The following is a 22698-nucleotide window of genomic DNA, read 5'->3' on the forward strand; positions in this document are numbered from 1 at the left end:
CTCTTTGCTTCCAAGGCTCCAGGAGAGTCTCCTTGGGTGAGAGGAGAAGAAAGGAATGATTTGTAAACACTGTCCCTGAAAGAAGCATCCTCTTACCAATTCTGGTGCAACAAGGGCTTCTCGGTGCTGTTTAGATCTGCTTTCTCTAAGAACATGACAGCAACCTGGACTAGCCGGCTCTGCCAAATGCACTAGGCAATTAGAATTGATAATTCCATTTTAGGGCTGAAAGAGAGAAAAATCATAGAGAAGTGTATAACAGATGGAGAAACCAAGTCCCCTAGAGGCTAAATGATTGTTCAAGTTTACATAGTATGTTAGAGTCAGAGTTAGGACTAGAAACAAAGTCTAGCTCCCTGTTAAATGTTTTCCCCAATGTATCCCACTGGAGACCGTGGAGAGATGGGTTGTGTTTATGTCTTTTATTCAATTAACACGCAGTGGGTTCCCACTATGTGCAAGGCACATATTTAGGACATTAGCTCCCTCCTCGGTCTCAGTCACTCAATAGGATCTTCCTAACTCTCCAACTAAAGGGAATTCTTTCTTTAAGTGTTCCACAGCACCATTTTCCCACAGAGATTAAGCACAAGTATAGCTATTAGTCTGAACTTTTAACTTGAGTTAAACTATAGAGACAGGAGAGATTCTGGGATGTCACTGACATTCCCAGCACAGACCAAAAAAATGCTTTTAGCAGGATCTCTATGGCCAAGAGTTTCCATCAGAGGGTCTCCCTAACGTCATTTATAGGGTATGTTCTAGATCCCGTACTCCTTGCCATATTATATGAATTCAAAATCACTTGGCTCCTCTGCCCCCCAGCCCGCAAATGAACTTCCTGAAAAGCTGCAAGAGTGAAGCTGTTCTCGGGGTGGGAGGAGGGGTGGGCACAAGTTGTGCTTCCTGCCCTGCCCTTGGACACCTGGGAAACCCACGAGTGGGTGGGTGTGCTGTCATCGAAGGGTGCTGGAGGCTGGGCAGAGTTTGGAAACCACCACAGGCCCCTCAGGCTGCAACTGCAGCAGCGACTGTGAGGGAGACATGTCCTTGCCTGTAGGGAGACAGGCAAGGACTGTCACCAAAGCCACATGGGCAAAGAGGGCTGGCTACGGAGGCCGCTTAGCACGCAGAGGATGGAGGAGTGTGGAAAACAAGGCGGGGATGGAGGGAAAGCTGGTTCCCAGACTTTGGGATTTTGTGTACCTGGAAAATAAAAAACAGAATATAGGGGAAGTTGATAAAGGGTCGCCAATTTTTGTACTTTGTGAGGTGGGGAGTTTAAAAAATGCCATTTAGGATCACCATCACTTCATAGAAGAAATTCTGACATATCCCCCCAAGGAAAAAAAACATCATCTCAGAATTTTAAAGAAATTTTTTCAAGTCACTACGATATCCTTATTTTCTCTCATTTCAATGAGAAGAACGTAAACTGCCCCACGTATGGGCATAGACTCCAGAATGGTGTTTGGAAATAACCGAGCTAAGTGGATTCCCCATCTTGCAGATTATTACTCCAGAGGGCCCCTCACCTCTGTGTCTCACGAGCTGCCCTGGCCTGAAGGGCACACGCACGCAGGAAAATCGAGCTGCAGCCCAGCAGGCACTGTTCTAGCTCTTCACTCTCCCGGCTTGTTACTCAGCTTCCTGCCTTGCTCTTCTCGAAGTTTCCATTTCCGTCTGCCTGGGCAGGCCTAGAACTGATGCTCTCCTCGTGCCTCCACTTACAGATTAAAACTGAGGACCTCAGTGACTCCCTGCAGCAGACCCTCTCACATCGGCCATGCCACCTGAGCCAAGGACCTGCCACGATGGCCGGAAACCAAATGTCTGGGGTAAATGCCAACCCTTGTCAGGTTTATCTCAAGCCTTCTGCAAACTGCTTGATCTGTAGATCTGGCTCTCAGTGAATCCATGATGTTCTAAAGAACCCCCTGCAGGGAAGGGGAGAAAGGGGTTGGGAGGCCCGGGGTGCACATGGGCTTACAAAACATCCTCTTAAAGCTGCAGCTTGGCTGGTTATGTGAAGAGGGAGGTCTCTGCCTCACTGGGAGAAAAAGGAGCCAATCTTGCCAAAACGGTGGACCTGGCAACTACAGGGCTGGCGTCTTCCAGCTGTATTCAGAGGAGCCCTATGATGACACCTACTGCTACACATACAGAACAATTCTGTCCCCAGCGGGCCCACTCTCCTCCCTTCTCCAAGGTTTTACATCAAAGCCAAAGTAGAACAGGGTGCTGGTGCGGGGCAGAAAGAGGCATCCAGAAACAGTAACGGCCAGTGTCTGAGAGGGCGGATGTCCATGTGGTGTCCCTGTCCCCTTTCTTGGTCTGGATGACCTGGGGAAGAAAGAGCCATCCCTCCCCTGGAAATATTTAAGACTAGAAGGTGCATCCATTCCTTCCCTGCTTCATTCAGCAAGGGTTCACCACGTCTACCGCACAGACCTAAGCTCAGGCCTGCAGGGTCACAGAGCCCTGGGGGGTCTAGATCTCAGAGCACTCCCAGGTCCCCAAGTATTGGGACTAGTATTTCCCTTTTTGGGGTTGGCGGGAGGAAATCGGGGGAAACGCACTTTCTGTTTAGTCAAATTGGTTTTATTAAGAACTAATAACCTGCCCCTTCCTCCAGGAAAGGTTCAGGCCCAGGAAATGGCCAAGACATGGCTTTTAGCATAATCAAGTGGCGTGAGCTTTTAAAAAAATAGTAACAATGGACAATTGGGATTGCACATCACTTCTAGGGTAAACCTCTGAGATGTATAATACCCAGTCAGTGCTCTCAGGGCATTTACAGTCTAGTTGGGAGACAGGCCTGACTCACAGAAAAGTTAAATAACAAGGCAAGGTCTAAGTAACAGTAGGTTGCAAGGCACTGCCTGGCCAAGTGCAGGAGCTGTAACAACACCAGCATTAAGGGAACAGCTACCATGTGCCAGATGCTGGGGTTACACGGAGGCATAAGGCAAGGTCAATGCCCGCAAACTCTAAGGGTGTGGAGGCCTTTGGCACAGACGGGCAGCAGGCAGATGGCACTGGCCCCCCCAGCTTGTAAATTCTGTGATATGTGTATCTCCTCGCGTGTAGGACATGACTACCCTCCACCCGCTCCAGCAGCTCGTGCTGGTTCCTGGCCACCTACAGTCTGTATCCCAGTTCCTGCTATCTCAGACCCAGCCTGGGCAGCAAGGTAAGAAGCTTGGGGCTTTCCAGAAGGACCGAATCCAGTAAAGTGTTGCTGCTGCTTGCCCAGTGGGGATGCCCAAGTATGGGGCGTGGGGAGTGGCTCATCCCTCTGGTATTCAGACCAGCTTGTCCACCTTGGGGCCTGAGGTAGGGACCCTGGGATTGCCCCTCCAGACTGAGTCTCCCCAGCCTCGTGCTTGGTCTGGCCCACCACTTCAATTTCATAGAGTCAAATCTGAAGGTGCTAGGGTGGCAGGAAGCTGGGGTATACAAGGAAGGAGGAGCTCCTTGAGAAACACAGTACAGACAAGTCCCAATTCCTTGGAAATCTCTCAGGGAACAGTACAAAGAAGGAGGCACTCCTTGGTTGATGTGGTATATGACAAGTCCCAATTCCTTGGAAATCTCCAGGAACGGATTCAGACTTCACCTCTGGGAAGCCCGACTGTGATTCTATTCGGATAGAGCGGCAGTGCCACCCACAGGCTGTCGAGAGGGTTTTCAGATTTTCTTTGGCAGGGAAGTTGCTACCAGAGAACTTCTCTTTGGCCAAGAGCAAAAGAGACAGAATATTCATAATATTAGCCAACATTTCTTGATCATGATATGCCAGGAGCTCTGCTGAGTGATTTTCCTGACATTTTTCAAAACAACCTTGTGCAGGGGCTGGCTCTGTGTTGTAGTGGTTAAGTTCAGCACTCTGCTTCAGTGTCCCGACATTCATAGGTTTGTTCCCGAATGTGAACTTACACCACTCGTCAGCCATGCTGTGGCGGCAACCCACATACAAAGTAGAGGAAGATTGGCACAGATGTTAGCTCAGAGCTAATTTTCCTCAAGCAAAAAAAAGAAGATTGGCACAGATGTTAGCTGAGGGCTAAGCTTCCTCAGCAAAAAAATAAAATAACTGTGTATAGGTAGTCATATTATGTCTCTGGTGACCTACCAGAAGGTTCCAGATCAGTCTGTCTGAAACCCGTGTTCTTGGCCGTTGTACTGTCCTGCCTCTCTCTCTCCCAGCTCCACTAACTAGAGCCAAAAGTGGTGGAGGAATTATAAGCTCCCCTCCATTGTACAAATCCCAAGTAGAGGCTTTGGGAACCCAGAATCCAAAGAAGATTCAACTCTTCCAAAATTGTAGTCCCAAACCTTAATTTCCAAGTCATCTCAGAGTGTTATTATGATGATGAATGAGAACACATTTGAACCTTTAAGTATTAGCTAAACAATATATATCATATTCTTGGAATAGGAAAAGGAAGATAACAGTTAATTCAATTTTTTGGGAAGATAGTGATGTGAAAAATGGCTGAGGCATATAACCAATGAGATCAGTGTATGAAGCACGGGGGGGAAAAAAACCTAGTTCAAAATTTGGAGTCAGAAAAATTCATTGGTAAAAAAACAAAAATCACTTATTAGCTGTGTTTCCTTGAGAAACTTACCTAACCTCTCTGAGTTTCCATTTCCTCCTTTATAAAAATGGAATAATAGCGAAACTCTACCTCACAAGGTTATTGAGGGTTATTTGAAATAATGCATGTGAAAAGGGTTTGTATATTTCAAAACGCAATACAAATATTAGATTACTATTAGTAGTCAAGCCTCTGGACTCCCAGTCCAGGGTTCCTTATAAGAGCTTTGTGCCTATTTATCTTAGTAAGGAAAAATTAAGCCCTGACTTTTTTAGGCTGAGGAGTATAAAGGTCAGCATCAGGAGATGCTGTACATCGGTGACCCAAAACAGCTTGGGGACAATAGACACCCCAAGGTTCTGCTCTGTGCTGAGTGATTGGGGTGACCCGCCCCATCATCTGCTGTGGTAGTTTGATGGCCCCATTCCCTCAGTGAAAGTAAGAGTTCCTGGCTGTGGCCCTTCCTAGAGGGAGGCCACTGTCATGACCAGCAGCCGGGCAGAGCCCTTCATGGACAGTTTTCCTGGAGAGGGAAAGAGAAAGCCATCCTCAGGCAGTGCAACGAGCAGGTGTAGTCCACACCACCAGAGAGACAGACTGAACTTCCCCACACTTGGCCTCTCATCTTCCCTTACTCTCTTAGCCCTTTCTCCCAAGTGTAAAATGTCCTGGTTCTGCCAAGAGCCTCTGGCCAATGATCCACTGCCCTTTGGAGCTGTACGGCCCCATCTACTTAGTCTGACATCTTTGCATCTTTGCCTGCAGAAGTAGCCATCCCAGCTACTTCTGCAGGCAAAACGGAAATCCTCAGCTCCAGCTTGAATTCTTAGCTGTCACTTCCCGCATCTCCTTCCTTCTTGGATTTCTTCAGCCCTGGTTATCAGATACCAGAGCAGACTGTCTTCATCAGCCTTGCACCACTCCAGGCAGGCAGGCAAGCAGAAGGACTGGTTTGGGGACTGCTGTTTACATCTGTTTATCCCTGTGTCTGATTCGCCTCCAGCTGTGTGTGGCAATGCCTGGCATTGCCCTTGGGGGCCTCTCCACGGAGGCTTGAGGTGGGTCAAGGGACCTGATTAGGTAGTAGGGGGTGGAGACAGCTATCGTGGTTCCAAAGTTGTAGAGCATGTCTTTCCGATGGCCTGGATTTTATTCCTTTGTTCCTTTGTCCCTCCCCTTTCACCCAGGTCTGCAGCCAAATCTTCTCCCCTTTCCACAGCAACAAAGCTCGCTCCTCCTCCCGCAGACGGGGCCTGGCCTGGCGTCCCAGGTAAACAACCACATTGTCCCTGTTTCCTCTAGGAATGTCTCAGCTCCTGACAGAGTTAAGCTCCCTGGTTTTGTCGGTACACTTACCCCTCTGGGAAGAGGGAAAAGCCAGGGTCTATTCCTGCTGGCACACAAGGACATTTAAGCCGCAGCCAGGGGAAGTGATCGGCCCAATGTGACTGAAGGAGCCAGAAGGAGAACCCAGAGATTCCAGCTCCCTGGCCAGCCTGCTCAGTACTGCGGCCACTCCACTCCAGCCCGATCAGGCCCTACCAGCACTCCTCTTAGAACCAGGGGTCAGCTGAGTTTCCAGGGATGCCAAGGTGGCCGCCAGCCCTGGCTGGGTGCTCTTAAGCCCCAAGGCAGAGACCAGAGTCCCATAGATCTCATGTCCCCAGACCACAAAGTCAGTGTCTCCCACCTCTGGGCCTCTCTTAAGATCTACTATCCGAGGCTGCATCCTGCAGTGGGCACGTGTGCAGGTCAGGAGCACTGAGGTCTGCCAGAGAGGCTGTTTGCAGAGCTGCGTGGTTCCCTGCACCACCTGATTGCCAATTAGAAAAAAAGACACCTCTTCCTCCAGCCGGATGCCGCCACATACCAGTGTGTCTGGCTTGGCCAGGGCAGCAGAAGCTGTGTGGTAGCTGCCACTCCTCCCCTCGTCTGGGTGCCCCGTGCAGTTAATGACCTTCACGGCTGCGCAAGATGGCTCTGCAGAGATGGATGTGCAGAAGAGTTGGGAATGACTGCAGAGATCCTAATGTCCCTTCTCTGTGCTAAGATCCCCATGGGTCAGGAAGGGCCAGGATTTTAGAGGGCTAGAGTACACTGAAGACACCTGGAAGGGGGGAGGGTGCCCTCTAGTGGCTAATAGAAATGGGGACGCCAGGATCGTAAGCTTTGTACTTCCTCCTGACTGCTCTCCTCAGAATCATCATAAACTTAGGTCTGGAACAGATGCTAGGGAATCCTCAAGTTCAACTCTCACATCTTATGTGATGAGAGCCGGGAGAGGCCAGAAGCAGGGAGGCTGTTGAGAAGGTGATTGAGATCCTCCTGGGCAGCGGTAAGCAGGGACCGGCTTAGGTTTGTGGCAATGGGAACAGAGAGGAGGGGATGAGTGAGGAGATGTTTCGGGAAGCTGGGACAATGCAGTTCAGCTCCTGATTGCATGTGAAGAGGGGAAGGAGACGGTCTAGCAAAGAACTCAGTAAGTATTTGTCAGATGAGAGAGCAAATGAATTAATGGAAAGGAAGGGGCTCAAAGAGGACTTAGGCTTTGTCCTGAGGGTCTGGTCTGTGCCACCCCCTCCCTGCAAACAGGATCAAACCCGTAACGGTTTCAAATCATTCTGTTCTAAAAGACCCTGTATCAGGGAAAAGAATCCTTAACTTCTCTCTGGTCCTTTTAGCTTCCTCCTCATAAGGATGCCCATCTGAATGGTAGACCTGAATGTTTTGGAAGGAAGAAGGAGTAAAGCTGACCCCAGTCTAGGAAAAGAGTAAACTGGGAAGAGAGAGAGGAGGATGGACTTAGGCCAAGGTATCCACATGGTCAGTGGCCCCTGTTCGGGACACAGTGTCTGGACCCCTAGGCCTGGCTCCCACTCCCACTTTGTGGAATGATAGATATCTTCACTTCTGACCCCAAATGGGCACAACGTGGGTTCCAGGTTTAAGGGTCCATTTTCCTATGAAAATAAACTAAAGAAAGAATATCTCCTGACAACTAGGAATGAGATCAAGATACATTCTGATAGCACTGGGATACCTTTGACTTTTTTTCAAAAGTGAAAAACACTCTCATGAAAGAAAATGGTGGTTTAGAAAGTAAAGTGACAGTCACAAGAGTTTGAAATGTTATGCAAATTCTATTAGTGCAGTGACTATCCGATGCCCTCTGTTATCTTCAGTTAATGCCTGTCGAACACCTCAGTTACTTTGCTTTGTGGAAAAGAACAGGCAAGGCCAACACCCTTTTCCCTGTCCCATTCTGAGATTTGGTTTTGGAATCTTTGTAAACAACCCAGGTTGCTCCTTTTATGGTGGAAAACTGAAAGAAGGAAGTCACCTGCTCATAGGCCAGAACCCAGAAAGGTCACTTCCCTTCCCCACATTCCTTCTGTTTCTACCCCAGCTATTCTAGCTATTTACTAACCCTTCACAGAAGCTCCAATTTCCACTTTCAGCCCACTGAAAAAATAGGAATCAGATGTCCCCAGGGATCTGTCATCCTCTGAGTGGGCCTGTTAGTACAAAATATCAGAAAAATGCCATCTGATCTGTTGACTATTTGTGGATCTGCTTGGCGTATACTCCCTCTTAGGCAGTTGGGCGCCCCGGGCTGCCAGGATCTTCTTTAGAACCCCACCTGGAAGCGTCCCAGCATCTCCCAGTGCCCAAGCATCTACCCAGCTCTGGAGGGGCTGATGAGCCCAGTGACCTGGAAGAGCTGGAGAAGTTTGCCAAGACCTTCAAGCAGAGGCGCATTAAGCTGGGCTTCACACAGGTTTGTTTAGGGGGAGGAGATGGAAGAAATCAGGTTGAGTGAGTGGAGACTGGTCTTCCCAAGTGCAGGTTTCAAGACCAACCTGAGGCTCTATGTTTGGGGCAAGCCCATTGTGTCCCTCTGTTCCCTGAGAATAGGGCACAGTCGCCATTGGTGGGGGAACTGAAGACACTGCTGGTGGAGGGGAGAGGAATGAGGGCCAGGCTAGAAGCTAGGCACATAGGCAAGGCCCACTCAAAGTCTAGGGAGAGAAGTAGACCAATTCTCCATCTTAGAGGGAAAAACCCGGAAAGGGGCGAGGTGATGGGTGAGTGCTTGAAGGTTCGCTGGGTGCATGATAGGTGCTAGGATGGTAGGGGGTGCAGACGAAGAAGAGAAGGAGCCTGTCTCTCAAGTTCCTCCCTTTGAATCCCCACATGCAGGGAGACGTGGGGCTGGCAATGGGAAAGCTTTATGGCAACGACTTCAGCCAGACCACCATCTCGCGGTTTGAGGCCCTCAATCTGAGCTTCAAGAACATGTGCAAGCTGAAGCCACTGCTGGAGAAGTGGCTGAACGATGCAGGTAGGCCTCAGGGACAGAGGACAGCTGGTGCCCTAGAGGATTCTGCAGGGAAGGGGCTAGTGACTTGTCTGTGTTGGGGCTGTAGGCAGTTGATACGTAACACCCCTTTCTTCTCCTCCTGAGTCTGGAACCAACTGAGAAATGAGGCCCAGGAGACAGGCAAGTGGAAATGAAAATGTCAGCTTCGTTACTCATAAAGCCCTTTGGAAGACATGGCTTTAGGTCTCTGGCCATGAAGACTTGTCCCCTTTCCATTCCCTGCCCCAGACCCACCCAGCCTAGACCTCAGGACAGCTCACGAGAGACGAAGTTTGGGTCTGCAGGGGAAACACACTTACCGAGACTGCAGTCTGGATGAGGTCTAGGTCGGGGGACAGGAAAGTGGGTTCTCATGGCTGGGAGGGGGAGGCGACAGGCACCACACAAGATCTCTGCCTGGCTAATTCTTGAGTAGGTTTTCAGGGGGCAGGGAGTTACTGTGAACTAGACTGGTCAGGAAAGCCTTACAGCAGGAGAGGGGTTTGCAGGAGATTCAGTCACACGTGGTGGTCAGGGAGGCCTCCCAGGAGGTCAAGGGTGTAAGCCGAGGGCAAAGTGTTTAGCATACTGAATAGAAGAGTTGGTGTCAGGGAATAGCATGAGACAGTTTCTCAACCATCAATATCTTGGGCCAGTAATTCTTTGTTGTGGGAGGCTGTCCTGTGAATTGTAGGGTATTTAGATGTAGCAGCATCCTTGGTCTCCTCCCACTAGATGCCGGTAGCACCTGCCCCCCATTGAGACATGCAAAAATGTCTCCAGATATTGCCAAATGTCCCCTGGGGGAGTGATGGTGGTGCAAAATCGCTCCCGGTTGAGAGCACCTGGTCTAGGTAGACAGGGAAGGAGCAGAGCCAGTGCCAAGGCTGGGACCTATGAAATAGATACGTGTAGATTAGTGGTTACTGTGGAGAAGGAGGAAGGGGTGGGGTGGGCAGCCACGGGTGTTACCCTCTCGGAAGTCCCCCTGACAGGCCGTCCCTTGGGCTACTTTTACTGCAGCACTGAAGTGAGAAATATGATCAGAGGGTCTTAGGGTCTTTGGGCAAGGACCTTATAGATCATTTCTAGTGTGATGCCCCAGCTAACACCTGAATCCTTCCTGAGGGACATCCCTGCCTATCTATCTTACAGCCTCAGCTCTAACACACTAAAAAGAAAATGGCGTCAACACCAACATTCTGCCACCAAGTGCCATTGCTTTTAGTTCAAAACGCCAATTCACATGTTACTTGGTATTCACGTCCAGGCATACTCGTAAAAGACAGACTCACAAATGTGACTTGTAGGAGCTCTGCCTGCACCCACTCACACCTACACATGGCGCTGATGTTGGCGTCCCTGAACCATGACCGCAAACACTGCAGGCACTGCTCTGGGAGTCATGGAAGACCTTTGCCCAGAGCAACGAAGAGAAGCAAGATTCTTGATCTCTTCTGGCTCTCCTGCTGGGGGGAGGGGGCTGGTCCTGAAAATGCCACTGCAGAACCCACCAAGAAGGTCATTGGACCTCGAGTCCGTTACAACAGGGCCTGAACCAGCCATGTGTTCCCTTCTCTGAGCCTCCTCTGCTCTTTCACCTCCCGACAGAATCCTCTCCGTCAGACCCCTCCATGAGCACTCCCAGCTCTTACCCCACCCTCAGCGAAGTGTTCGGTAGGAAGAGGAAGAAACGGACCAGCATCGAGACCAACATCCGCCTGACTCTAGAGAAGAGATTTCAAGATGTGAGTGGCCTCTTCAGGGGGGAAGCGGGTGGGCCAACTTCCACAGCTGCATGAGCAGGCTCACACAGACCCCTGGACACCAACCCCTCACCACCATATACCTGCCCTGGGAAAGGGTTAGAAAGCAAAGATACACTCCATCCCCAGGTGTTCGAGGCTGCCCTTCATCTCAGGTTCCAGGAACTTTTCCTCCACTGACCCTTCTTGCCATGACATCTATTTGGGGCCCATTGTCTCTCTCACTGGGAGATTTAAAGAATGGGAGATAGGGTCCCAGAAGAGGGTGTATCTATGTATCCAGTTGAGGTAAAGGGAGCAAAGCCAGGGCATTATATATAAATTCTTTATTTTCTATAAATTGTTTTGTATTTTTCAAATTATGAATGTAATAAAGCCTCATTGTAAATAATTAGAAAAATGCACAATGTAGAAAAAAAAATCCACCATCAAATGCCGTCTACGTGTATTTCCTTTTCCACACACATTTAAATACCTGTGACCATACTATATACATACATTTTTTGGAACTTATAGCAAAAGCATATTCTTGAGCCAGTATGTGGAAGCTAATAATACCAGCTATGTGTTCCGTGGGAGATGGGGGAGAGAAGAGGGGAAAACAGGTGTGGTCTAAACAGCTACTAATCAGGATCCCTTAGGTACCAGCCTCCAGAGCCTCCATCCACACCACACAGGTCCATCCTCCAGGCCTCCAGGACTGCCGCCCCTCCAGCAGATTCTCCACTGCATCTGGCTCAAGGATTTGTGGCTGCATTCTCCTGGCAGGATGACAAGAGCTAGGCTTTTCATTCTGATTAGGTTTCTCAGAGCACAAGAGTAAGGAGGGAGGAAAAGGGGCTGAGATCAAAGATTGGGTGTGGGGAGGGGTCAGAAGAAGACAGTGATCGATAGATACATATAATCTCCACAGTCTTGATGGGTCCATGAGTTTTAGCTTTATGATTTCCTATTTTGAGGTAGGACAGGCAGCAATGACACAGGAGAAGGATATCATCAGGTTAGAAAGAAAGAACACAGAGGGGAGCACAGCTTCTGGGGATTCTTCCTGCCCCACATAACTCATCAATGGACCCCTCTTTCCAGAACTTTTCCTGAAGGAAGGAGTGACAGAAAAGAACCTACATTTATAAAGCCTGTACTCAGTGTCAGGCCTGTGCTTGGCACTTCACACACATTTTCTCATTCAATCCTCACAATAATCCTATATGGTAGGCATTATTATTCTCATTTCATAGATGATAAGACTGAGGCTCAGAGAGGTTAAGAAAGTTTCCTAAAACACACAGTAAGTGATAAAGCCTATATTCTGTTCTAGGTCTGCTTCTAAAGCTTTTGATGCATCTATTGTTCTATCCTGCTTCTCTGGAACATCTGTCCCCCATCCCCGATTCTTGACCCTATTCCTTTCTCCTCCTGACAGCCCTCTATCTCTTTGGTCTCTGTAGAACCCCAAACCCAGCTCAGAGGAGATCTCCATGATTGCAGAGCAGTTGTCCATGGAGAAGGAGGTGGTGAGGGTCTGGTTCTGCAACCGACGCCAAAAGGAGAAGCGAATCAACTGCCCTACGGCCACACCCATCAAATCGCCCATTTACAATTCCCGACTGGTGAGTGGCCGGGAACCAAGTTGCCTGCCAAGCACTGGGGAAGATGATGCCTGGAAGGCAAAGAGTCTTCTTCATTCTGGGGAATATGGGGCTTGGAAGTTTAGGGAGGCATACAATAAATAAGCAAATAGATGCTTATATTAAATATCTAAAGAAAAATCAAGAAGGCTAAGGGGATAGAAAGTGATAGTGGGGAGATGCTTTTTTGATAGAGAGGTCAGAGAGGACCTCTCTGATAAGGTGACATTTGAACAGAGACCTCAGTGTTGAAAGGGAATGAAATATCTGGGGGAAAGAGTGTTCCAGGCAGAGGGACCAGCAAGTGAAAAGACCTGGCATGTTTGTGGAACAGCAAGGAGGCCAGTGTAAGCTGGGCCAGAGCCAGGAAGGAGGCAAGAAGTTGGAGATGAAGTCAGAGGAGTAGCAGGGAGCAGACCGCCCAAGGTCTTGGGGGCCGTTGAAAGGACCCTGACTTTTAGTTGGTGTGAAATAAGAAGCTGCTGGAGAGCTCTCAGCAGAGAAGCCTGAGCTGGCTGACATGGCTGCTGTGTGGAGAACAATCTGTGTGGAAGCAGGAGACGAGCCTGGAGCATTACAAAAATCAGGCTGAGAGCAGTGGAGGCTTGGGCTGGGGCGATAGCCATGGTGGTGAGAAGAAGTGGTTGGATTCTGAATATACTTCGACCATGGAGCCAACAAGTTGTGCTGATAGCTCAGATACAGAGTATGAGAAATGAGGCAAAGAGGACTTCAAAGGTTTTGGCCTGGGCAACTGATTAGAAAGTGCTGCCATTTTTTTGAGATGATGAGCCTGCAGGAGGAAGAGGTTTGAGGGGGAAACCTAAAAATTTGGAGCTGGTCGTATTAAGCTAGACACCTCTCCTGGGCATCTGAGAGGAAGTAGCAGGTAGACAGTTATATCTATGGTTCTGGCATTCAGGGGAGAAGTCAGGGCTGGGAATAATTTGCAGTTTAGGCAGCCTTGGAAGTTGGGAGAATAGGAAATATCTTCTACATCCAGGAGAGAGATAGTGCCTGGTAGGCAGGCATGGGAGGGTTCTTCTCCATCCCTGGGGATGATGATGGTTGGAAAGTTAAGGTAGTTGGGGATAATGGTGTTGTCCTCTAGTCTTTCAGCACTCAAGGATGGGTGAGATTCAGCCTTGTCCAGGGTGGGACATAGTTGTTTAATAAAAACTACACCATTGTTCATACTTTCACCAAACATTTGACTATCAACTCTATATTGGTCTTTGTGTGGAGTGCTGGGCATACACAAATAAATAATATTTGTCCCCTGTCCCAGAGGACCTCACTGCCTAGCAGAGGGGATAGACAAATAAACAAATGATAAACAACATGACAATTTCTCTAGGAGAACTTTGGAGTAGCAGCTAACAAAGCCTTGGGAGGTGGTAGTTAGGGAAAGCTTCCCCAAGGAGATAATTAGTACCTGAGCTGAGTCTAAAAGGACAGGAAGGAGTGATGAGGCAAATAAGTGGGAGGTGGCGTTCTCACAAGGGGAAAGGATGAGAACAGTGGTATGCAGCAGGGAGAATATATGGCACATTCATGAAACCGCAGGTGGTTCCGCGTGGAGGAATGCTGGAAGAAGAGGCTGGATAGATCAGCAAAGGCAGGACTGAGGGGACTATGTGCAATGCTAAGGAGCTTGAAGTCTTGGAGGAGTCATTGAAGGACGTTAAACAGAGCACTGGCCTGCTCAGATTTGCTTTTCAGAATGATGGCTCTGACTGCAGTATAAAGTGTGTCTTCAGAATCACAAGATTCATTGTAGGGAGACCAGTTGGACATGACTGTGGTTATTCCAGTAGAGGAATAATGAGGGCTGAGGCAGAGCCACGTGGTAAGAATGAGGGCGATGGGAGAGATTCAGGAGATAATTAGAAGGTAGAATTATTAGGTCTTGGTTAATACACTGGCAATCGGGTGGGGGCAGGGAGAGCAATGAAGGAGAGAGAATACTCTGGGATGACTCTCAGCATTCAGGCTGGGCTGATTGGGTAGATGGTGGTGCTGTTGATGGGAAAGCAAACACAGGTGGAGGAACTGGTTTGGGAGTAGGAAAAAGTGATGATTTCTGTTCTTTACATCATTATGATGTACGGTGAGGCCTAGGGGAAACCCACGTGGGAATGTCCCTGGGCACTTGGAATGATGGGCCTGGAGGTCAGGAGGGAAGGCCAGCATAGAGATATGGATTGGGAGTCATAAGCATACTGGTGGGCGTTGCAATCCTGGGTGATGAGGAGCTCACCTATGGAGTTTGCAGGGGGGAAGCAAAGAGGAAAGTCCAGGGCTCAACACTGGGCAACACCAGCATTTTAAGGATGGGCAAAAGAAGAGGATCAAGGGAAGAAACTGAGAAGTAGGAGCCAGAAAAGGCAAGAAATTGCAGTGAAGTAGATGCGAGGGGTGAAGTAGAGGTCAGGAGCCTCGTGGGAGTGCTATTGGGACACAGATGAAAGACACCCAAATTAGAATGGGGTCTGGGAGGGCTGATCCCCTAATTTGTTTGAAGAATAGATTCAGAGCTAGCCAGAAGGACAGCATAGCAGACAGAAGAAACGATCTGTGAGAAGGCATGGAATTATAACACAACGTGATGCATTTGGGAAAGCACAAGCATTTCAATCTGGCTGCAGCCAAGGGTTGGGACTAAGGCAGAGAGTTTAATGAGGGCCAGATTATGATAGGTCGTGGATGCTAAATTATCCTCAAAGCTATGAGGAACCATTGAAAATTTTAAGTTGGAGGCAACATGATATTCAATCATCATTCCTTTCTTAGATATTTATTGGGCACCCACCATACGTTTGGCACTGGGATACAGTGGTGTACAGGACACATGTGATCCCTTGCTTACAGTCCAGGAGGGAAAATAGACATTAAACTAATGTTATTTGTGATGAAGTCTCCAGAGAAGATGTACAGGTATTTGAGGGACCTGACCTAGTCCAGGGGGTCAGGGGCTTCTCTGAAGAATGATGCTTGAACTGACAGTAGAAGACATTAATGGGGAATAGTCTGAGTTGGGTAATGCAGGGAGGATAGAGTTTAGGGAAGAACATTCTAGGCAGAGGAAACAGTTTACACAAAGAGCCTGAGGCTAGGGTGGGTGGGAGAGGAAGCAGAGAGGCTGGAAATGAGCTGGACCCCAGGGAGAGAGAGAGTGACTGAGGAGACTGGAGTAGTAGGTGGAGGCTAGATTAGTAGGGCGTTGTAGGCCGTGTTAAGGAAGTTGAACCATGTCCTAAGAGCCTTGCAATCTTTAAAGATGCTGCTTAGCTTAGAGTACATGGGAAGTAGGTTGCCGCTTGGGTTCAACCCCAACCCAAGACATCAACTTGGAGAAGAGTGGTGGGAGGCATGGAGGAGCCTGGAAGGAGCCTCATTCATTCTCATCATTCATTCAACACATATTTGCTGAGCACCTGCAAAGTTCCAGGGACTGTGGTAGACACTGCGGATAGAGTAGTGAGCCACACAGGTGTCGTCCTGCCCTCACGAAGTCTAACAGCCTAGTCGGGGAGGAAGACATTAAATAAATAATTATATTAATACTTGTGGTGTCATGGAGAAAGAGAACAGAGAAAAATGTTTTGATCCTATCTTCTCCTCAGGTCTCACTGGGACAGTCTCTTTGGGACCAGGACATGGTTTCTTCTTCTGATATGAAATGATCTCCAAGATATACAGTTAAGCAAAGAAAAAAAAAAAACAAAACTGCCAAGGTGGTGCAGACCAATGTCAGCAGAATGCTACTATTTATACAAAAAATTAAAAAGGGGGCACCATATATATGTCTGCTTGTGTATGCACAGCCTGTCTCCAGAAGGAAATGGAAGAAGCTGGTCATAATGACTAAATACATTTATTTAAAAACAACAACAAATTCTTGGGTGTGGCAGCAGGAAGGGAGGAGGAGCAGAGAGAGGGAGATTATTGATAACATCTCTTACCACACTGCCCTACACCTGGCTCCACCCTTCATGGGCCTGCAGCCTACTGAGGAGGCTCATTGTAAAAGGACAGGTACATGAACGCGGCCGAAGCCCCTGCTCATTAATTTGGAGATGAGTACATGCCGCATCCTGTTGGGATGGGATGTTCCAAACTGGGGAGGAGAGGAATAGCAAATCACAGCTCCCTGAGCAGAACTTCTTTCAATGTTCTTTGAAAACATTGATCAGAGCTTCCTCTGTCAGCATGAGAAGAATAAGAGAGAGGGAAAGTATGCAGATTTCAGGTCAAATGATGAGGTGAACAGTGTCTAGAGACACACAGCAGTTGACAGCTTCTTTCAGGAAGGAAGGAAACGAACATTTAACAAGCCAGCACTCTGTGCTGGGCACTGAGTTGGAAGCATTATGGACATTATCTCATTAAGTCTTAATTAAAAGAAAATATAAGGGAGGTATTACTGCTATTTTAAGGATAAGAAATGAGTTAGGTAACTTGCCCAAAGTCTCATAGATAGTGATGGAGCCAGGTCTCACCCCCAGATCTGCCAGGCTACAAAGTCCATTCTTTGTGTTACATCTTGTTCTAGGTTGTTCTAGGATAGTGACGCTGACGGGAGATTCCTGAACTCTGTGGGAGGTTAAACCAGATTATCTCAGGTCCCTTCCAAATCTCAGAGTTCATGATGCTGTGAGGTCTCCAGGGCAAAACGAAAAGCTTCAGAGACTGAAGTTCAGCTTCTCTGGTCGTCTCAAGAGTCGATGGTCCACTCATGCATGAGGATGGGACGCCTGAAACAGGGTCGGTAGGGCCAAGCACTCTGCTGCCCTGAGCAAAAGCAGGAGGCTTTTAGGAATGAAGAAATAGGGACTGGAAAATAGGCAGCCAAGTGGCAGTGTCTGCCACAGCAGGATCCAAGTGGAGTGTCCTTCTCATAGCCAGAGCACTCAAGCACGGCACCTTCAACCTGGCAATGCCAAAGAAACCTTGCCAGGGATGTACGACAGGGAAGGCAGGGCCTGGTGTCAGCAGCAGGGAGCTGTGGGAGCAGGGCAGAGCTACAGCTGGATGGTCCAGCAGGGTGGTCCAGAGGCCTTCCTGTGAAATGGGGGATGGAGTATAGATTTGGGATTAGGAAATCTTGAAGGAAGCTGAGCCTTGGTCTCTGAAGAGTCTGGGACCCAGCATCCTGGGAGAATCACCCAAGGTTGGAGAAGGGAGTGGAAATGGACATTTACAAGCTTCTGTTGCCTTTCAGGTCTCTCCGTCTGGGTCTCTGGGCCCCCTCTCTGTCCCTCCCGTCCACAGCACTATGCCTGGAACAGGTGAGCTTTAAAATGAGGTTTCTGAATAACATCACAATTCCTTTAAATAGTGGAATATTAGGACTGAAGATACCTACCTAAGTCAGCATTCCCTAACTGTATCTCAAAGGATATTAAAATCTGTGCTAGGAGAAAAAAACTTCCGTGATCTGTCCAGTAAGTTTGGGAAATGCTGAATAAGCAAAGTTTAAACCAGTGTTTGTTTTTTATTTTGTTTTAATTGTAGCACTTCTCAGCACCGAAGTACATTATATGTTCCTAAATGAGCTGTATGGAAGGCAGGATGTTCCAAAATAATTTTCTACAGAACTCAGCTTTTCAAAAAGTACCTACAGCATTTCAAAGAACTAGATAGGTGACCATCGGTCTGGATATGCCTAGACAATCCCAGTGTCTGCCTCTTGTCCAGACATAATTATCAATAGCACTCCCTTCCACTCTTCAAAGTATCTTAGCTTGGATGGTAAAATATGTCACCTTATCCATTGAATGCTGTGTAGGAAACTCAAACGTAAGAATTCAGTTTAATCCAAATCTGCCGTTTTTCAGAGGTCAAAAATGAGTTTCAGGGAAGTGAGGCAAGTTACCACAGGCCACAAAGCTACTTAGTGAATGGCTGGGGACTGAGTCTCAGATCTCCTCACTCCTGGCTGTGCTCTGTCTAGAAGACCATGTATATTTTCCTTGTAGAGATGGGAGCACTAGAGAGGCTGGCAATCTTTAGTTATGCTCTCCGGTTCTCTTTTCCTCCCCAAGCACTTTTCTTTCTTTCCTCTTCTCTTCCTTTCCAAAGCTTCTTGTTCTTTTTCCTGTCCCGCCTGTTGGTCTGGGCTGCATATGCCCAGCCCAGGGTGTGTCCCATAGTAGGATGATTTTGGCATCTGTCCTTTTTGCATTTGGCAAGTGTTGGACTTGCAGAACCAGCCATGCCCCTCTCCAAGGCCTGGGCTAAGGAAAGCATTTATGATGAGGGCCCCTCTGGGGCTGGGCATTGATGCTAACATGGTAGGAGGTGGATGATGAGTGGGAGTAGGGAGATAGTGAGATCCTTGGGGGATACAAGTCTGAAGGGCCATGTCATGAGGTCCCAGGACCCAGCTGCATTATTTTCCCCTTGTTTTTGCTTCTCTTCATCCTCAGCAACGTCATCCTGTTCCCCTGGGAACAACAGCAGCCCTTCGTCTCCTGGCTCAGGACTCCACGCCAGCAGCCCCACTGCATCTCAAAATAACTCCAAAGCAACAGTGAACTCCTCCTCCAGTTTTAACTCTTCAGGGTAAGATGGAGGGCAGAGTACAGCAATGTCCCAGAAGGGTGAAGGGGCATGGGAGAAGCTGTGTCTGGGTCAATACCTTGGGAAAGAAAGCTTGTCACTGGGTTGGAAAAGAGGAATGAGTTGACAGGGAGGGGACAGACAGAGAGCCAGACTGGACTTTATCCCTAGGGAGTGGGCTTTAAAAGAGAAGCTTCAGCCAGTGAGCAGTCCTGGCAAGGAGCTGATGTCAACAAAGCCAAAATTTCCATCCTCACTTCGAGGATGGAAATTTCCATACACTCCTGTCAGAAAGGGCCAGGTCCTTCCCTGGACTTAGGAGTGCTCCACTTCATGCCAGCAACCCCATTCTCGGGTGTTGTGATGTGAGCCTGAGCTTTGAGTGTGGCTGGCACAGCGAGAGAGGGAAGTGAGGCTGCTCCCTATCCCACGCTCCCACCTGGGATGCAGTGGGAAAAGCAGCCTCTTGGGCCAAAGAATCTACTCTAAACAGTATTCTCAGAGCAGATGCCTTAGGAGATTCTTCCCTAATTCAGAGCAAAACAGAGATTTGAAAGTTAAGCAATAGATCAAAGCCCTGAGCTTGTAGAAAGAGATGAATCCACTTGTCCACTCAGCAAGGTAGCCAGCTCTTATTGGCCAATCATTGCACAGCCCAAAAAGTTGGAGCTCCGCAACCATCCCCACCAAAAAAAGAGAGAAAACAATATAGTGTACATTTTAAAAAGTTGTTTTGAGATATAATTCACATATCATAAAATTTACCATTTCAAAGTGTACAATTCAGTGGTTTTTAGTATATTCACAAGGTTTTGCAACCATCACCATGATCTAATTCCAGAACATTTTCTCACTCCAGAAGGAAATCTGTTAGCCCTCACTGCCCATTCCCATCTTCCCTCATCACATTAGCAGCTTCGTGATTGACTCGTTTCCTTCTTCCTTCCAGATCTTGGTACCGATGGAATCACCCCACCTACCTCCACTGAGACCAAAAAGTTTCTCCTATTCCACCTGGCCCTGTATTCCCCACTGGAAGGAAGGGAAGCACACCTTCTCTGTATGGAAAGATTACTTTCAGAAGAGTGGCAGAGAATCTCCACTATCAATGAACCCAAATTCTTGCCTTCTTCAAGAGCAAGGACCTCTGGAGATCCAAACTGTGATTGAACCATGTGCTGACTCCTAGAGCTCTTGAAATATGTACCCCTCCTAGGAGTTTACCTTTTTCCTCCTCCTTATCTGTGCCCTTATCCTCTAGTTCTAAATATTTTAGATGGCTTCACTGTGGCCGTAGTCTTTCAGAGAAAGGACTTCTTACTATGATTCTCCAACTCATCTGTGGGCTTCTGGGGACAGCCATTTGCTTGGCATGCCAAACAACCAGGAGAGGAGACAATGCTTTTGACTCTGAACTTAGCCGCAATCTCCGAACTGATTCAAAAATCTGTGAGAAGATTTGAATCTGATGTCTCCACTAAAGCCTTGATGGTTTTCTCTGTTCAGCAGAGTTTTCTGACTGAATCTTCATTTCACCCCATTTTCCTTTTAGCCCTGCTCCCTTTTCTAGAACCAAATCCATCGATGATTGCGTTCTCCAAGTTCCCTCCTCTTTACAGAAGGCTGAGCCACCGTCAGTCCCTGGGCACATTTCTTTACCCACAGGTGCTCTTCTGTCTGCTACGTCTGGCCAGAGTTCAGCAGTGCTTCCTCCTTCTCTCCTTCCCTGTGTTTCCCCTCATCTTGTCCTCTCTTCCTTCTCCTGGCTGCAGAAGGAAGCACACAAAAGCCAAAATGCAGCAATTATGCTGGCAAAATACCTGTATATAGCCCTTTCCTGTTTTTGCATTATGTTCTTCTCTCCTTCATGTGGAATTTTCCAGCAAAATGTTTAACTCAGGTGTGAATTTTGAGGACATCTCTGTAATATTTTATCTTCTTTTAAAAAAAAGAAAGGAAAAAATACCAAAGTGTGAAATACTGTGCTAGCTCCCACAGGAGTTCCCACGGGGGCTGGGAATCCTTGTTGACTTCTTGGGAACATTATCTCTAATCTCCTTCTTTGTGGGCCAGTGTGTAGAGATGTAACATGAAGCCATTCCAGAAATGGTAACTTTTTTTAAAAAAAGACTGCATATCCAAGGAAATGTTGAGATTCAAAGGAATCTGTTTCTAAATAAATTTGTATAGTGATGGTGTAAACTATTCCACTATTGATAAGAAGAGGTCGAGATTGCTGTTCTGTGTCTTTTGTTGTGAGGGGGTGTGAGTGCATATAATGAAATGAGATGGGGAAAATGTTTCAAATTGGTGCAGTAAGTCTATTACTCCCCAAACTGATCCTAAAGATGACATACCTTAATACAGGGCTCTGAAGAGTTCAGACTTCTTACTCTTTTTGATTAAACTACCTTGAGGGCAGAGTAGGCAAGAGATTGGCTCCTTTGGTAAGTGGGAGAATGGTAAATGTCTGAGGTCAAGTCATTCGGAGACTCAGGTGGAGGGTGAGGCCGACAGCTCATATCTCGGATATGATGAAGGTCAATCATTCACTATTCACAATGGAAAGCAATAGATATTTATGGCAAAGGATAATTCAATAATCAAATCTATTTGGCTTTGGAATGCACCGTGACTTTGGGTGAGGGGACTGAGGGGCAGGGAAGCTTTCCTTGTGTTTTTCTTAGGTTAATAAAAATTTAAGTAGTTATCATTCCTGAGGTAAACACTGACATGTGGGAAAGTGAGACCCTTCAAAAATGTAATGGCTGATGGGGAAAAACTAAAATTGGGATTAAACATTGGGTGCAAATAATAATATCCAAATGGGAAACCTATACATAAAAAATCAAGAGTTAACTGTCCCTGATGTTTGAATGGGGCTTATAGTAAGACTAATATTTCATTTATCAAGTAGGAGAAGGCCTCCTGGTAGTGGTAACATTCTCAAGAAAAGAACTAGTTGAAAGGGGCTACGTATGTAGCAGAGACAGCAAGAGGAGGCTTCAGCAGTGATTTAAGTAAATCAAGGCACTACTCTGCCCCCATGAGCCCATCTGTGCATCTCTCTGCCTACACGCACATGCCTGTGTGCACTCCTCCTTGTATACTCCTCGGTGCCAGAGCTTACCCTTTCCTGCTGCAGTCCTGGCTACCTTGACATCCTGCTCAGGTGAGTGCTGAAAGTTGATCTCCTGCACTGTCCAGGACTCTGGTTTTCATTTGTTGCCTTTTGTTTAAACACAATTTTTTTTAGAGCAGTTTTAGGTTTACAACAAAATTGAGAGGAAAGTACAGAGATTTCCTGGGTACCTCCTATCTCCACACATGCATAGCGTCCCCCATTATCAACATTCTCCACTAAAGTGGTACATTTGTTACCACTGATGAACCTACAGTGACACATCATATCGCCCAAAGTCCATCGTTTACCGTAGAGTTCACTCTTGGTGTTCTACATTCTACAGATTTCGACAAAAGTATAACGACATATATCCATCATTACAATATCATACAGAATATTTTCATTGCCCTAAAATCCTCTGAGCTCTGCCTGTTCATCTCTCTCCCCACTACACCCTTGGCGACCAGTGATCTTTTTACTGTCTCCATAGTTTTGCCTTTTCCAGAATGTCATATCATTGGAATCATATAGTATATAGTCACGTGCCACCTAATGATGTTTTGGTCAACAATGGACTGCATATATGATGATGGTCTCATAAGATTAGTACTACATAGCCCAGATATATAGTACGCTATACCATCTAGGTTTG

General features: G+C 47.5%; 1 protein-coding gene across 1 annotated transcript in view; it reads left to right on the forward strand.

Annotated features, from left to right (window-relative positions):
- The window catches only part of POU2F3 (POU class 2 homeobox 3), a 71986-nt gene extending 50833 nt beyond the window's left edge, over positions 1–21153 (forward strand). Inside the window, exons 4-13 of the mRNA XM_023644227.2 lie at positions 1734–1838; positions 3091–3193; positions 5792–5874; positions 8200–8382; positions 8805–8946; positions 10576–10712; positions 12179–12340; positions 17583–17649; positions 18790–18925; positions 19872–21153. Of these exons, the coding sequence (XP_023499995.2) occupies positions 1734–1838; positions 3091–3193; positions 5792–5874; positions 8200–8382; positions 8805–8946; positions 10576–10712; positions 12179–12340; positions 17583–17649; positions 18790–18925; positions 19872–19911 (1158 nt within the window). The 3' untranslated portion in view covers positions 19912–21153. The remainder of the gene's footprint in view (positions 1–1733; positions 1839–3090; positions 3194–5791; positions 5875–8199; positions 8383–8804; positions 8947–10575; positions 10713–12178; positions 12341–17582; positions 17650–18789; positions 18926–19871) is intronic.
- Positions 21154–22698: the final 1545 nt, after the last annotated feature.

Source organism: Equus caballus, chromosome 7 (assembly GCF_041296265.1).
Source record: "Equus caballus isolate H_3958 breed thoroughbred chromosome 7, TB-T2T, whole genome shotgun sequence".
NCBI lineage: Eukaryota > Metazoa > Chordata > Mammalia > Perissodactyla > Equidae > Equus > Equus caballus.